The sequence below is a fragment of the Octodon degus genome, unplaced genomic scaffold, assembly GCF_000260255.1.
Source record: "Octodon degus isolate 3935 unplaced genomic scaffold, OctDeg1.0 scaffold00004, whole genome shotgun sequence".
In the NCBI taxonomy this organism is placed as follows: Eukaryota; Metazoa; Chordata; class Mammalia; order Rodentia; family Octodontidae; genus Octodon; species Octodon degus.
The window spans coordinates 7,715,078-7,716,915 of record NW_004524580.1 but is presented as its reverse complement, the minus strand read 5'-3'; the positions used below and the strand labels follow the sequence as shown (position 1 = coordinate 7,716,915).

The window sequence follows — 1,838 nt, the reverse complement described above, 5'->3', positions numbered from 1 at the left end:
CAGGCAAGCACTTATTCCATTGAGCTATCTCCCCAGCCCTGCATACTATAAATTTTGAGGGCTGCAAACACAGTCTACATTTAACCTTTCGTGTAGCCACAATGAATATGATGTTTCTACAGTTTGCTCTATGCGTGGGCCAGCGCTTTTCACTATTTCTCAGGACACTAGTAGTGTGGAAATGAATCGAGCACACACAGCATCAATGACAGAGCATGTGTGGAGATCTAAATGAGGACCCTCACACAGGGACAAAGGGATCATGTCTGGAGGAGTCCAAGTGAGAAAGCTGGCCGTTTATACTTCTCTGCTTTAACCATGAGTCGCCCTGAAGCAAGTGGAGCAGAACTGGGATGATGCGTAGCTGCCAGATATGGGTGGGACCCGTGAACACAGCCCGTGAAGATGCCTTATACTAGCCAGAATCTTCAGAAAGCACATCAAGGACATCTATGAAAGCTAGTTAACCATGATAATATACCTGGTCTTCAAGTAAATAGCAAAGCAAGAGATCACAATTTCTCCTGTCAGCCTGATCCTTCCTGTCCAATAAAAGGAATGAAGGTCCATTTATTATTTGCCCAGAATTTCTCCAGAGTCACTGAGAACTAAGACTCTTAATAAAAACAAAATGAATAACATATAGTATCCCCTACTATGTAAGGTCTTCGGAAAGATATTTAAGTGTGAATGGACTTCTAAGAAGAGATGGCAGTAGAAATCTTTCTGCACGCCATCATCAGTTGATCGCTTCTAGGCCTGAGGGACCTGCTTAGTAACATCACCTTGGCCATCTAAAGAAATGGAGAATCTTAAGCATCGCCCCTCACCTACTGAATCAGAATCAAAAATCTTTTTAATAAGATCCCCAGGGAAATTCATGCACATTAAAATCTAAAAGGTCCCTATCTAAAGTAGTTTCCCAGCTTCTGATCCATAAATTAGATACAACAGATGTCTGAGTCAAGTTCTGAAAGCCCTCAGGCCACCTGAGGTGGTAGTGCTGTAGGCAGAGCCCCTAAGCACTTAGCCAATCAGATACACTGGACAAACTGACCCACTCGGATTCTGATCCTTAATGTGAAAGGTTAGAAAGCGCTAGAGAAACATCCCAGGGTCGTATCCACCCACACAGGCAAAAAGGGGTGTGACAACAGAGATCCTTCCTGCAAGAGATCTCCCTCCGGGCGAGAGCTGCATTCTCCTTAAAGAGCAACTGATCTGCGACTCACCAGGAGAGGGCGTCGCTAACTCATCACATTTGACGGTCCCATTTGAACACTGGCTGGAAATAAAGAAATAATTTATGAACCCAGACCTTACTCTTTGTTGTATTTCAACAACAACATAATGTAAAAAAATTGAGTATGTATACAAATGTTACCATGTTCCCCACAAAATATATTTTACAACTAAATTATTGCCTTAGGTCCAACTTTAACCTGTTTTTGCACACCTATTCGTGTGGGCCCTGGTGAGAGGTCTGAGGATTGAAAGAGAAAAATTACAGTTAATGGACCTTATTCTCTAGTAGGAGAAGAAGGGGTACAACTTATCATTTGTGCCGTGTGACACCTGCAAGACAGAAATGTATTGAAGAGGTTGAGGTAAAACAAAAATAGTTAAAGTGGTTCGCAACTGACGTCACGGAAGTTAAAGTGGTGAAGTCTGGGCAGGGTTGAAGAATGAGTGGAGGCTGTAACGGGAGACGGTAGGAAGCTTCCCAACTCAACGGAAGCAAACCATGAAGAAGCCAAGAGGTTCTGTGTGCCCAAGGAGACGAGAGTCGCAAATAAGCCGGCAAGGCCTGCACAGGCACCAGGATTTTATCGCAGAAG

General features: G+C 43.6%; 1 protein-coding gene across 1 annotated transcript in view; it reads right to left on the bottom strand.

Moving 5' to 3' along the window:
• The window catches only part of Otogl (otogelin like), a 162,193-nt gene that overhangs the window by 104,129 nt on the left and 56,226 nt on the right, over nucleotides 1-1,838 (bottom strand). Inside the window, exon 22 of the mRNA XM_004623891.2 lies at nucleotides 1,233-1,285. Within this exon, the coding sequence (XP_004623948.1) occupies nucleotides 1,233-1,285 (53 nt within the window). The remainder of the gene's footprint in view (nucleotides 1-1,232; nucleotides 1,286-1,838) is intronic.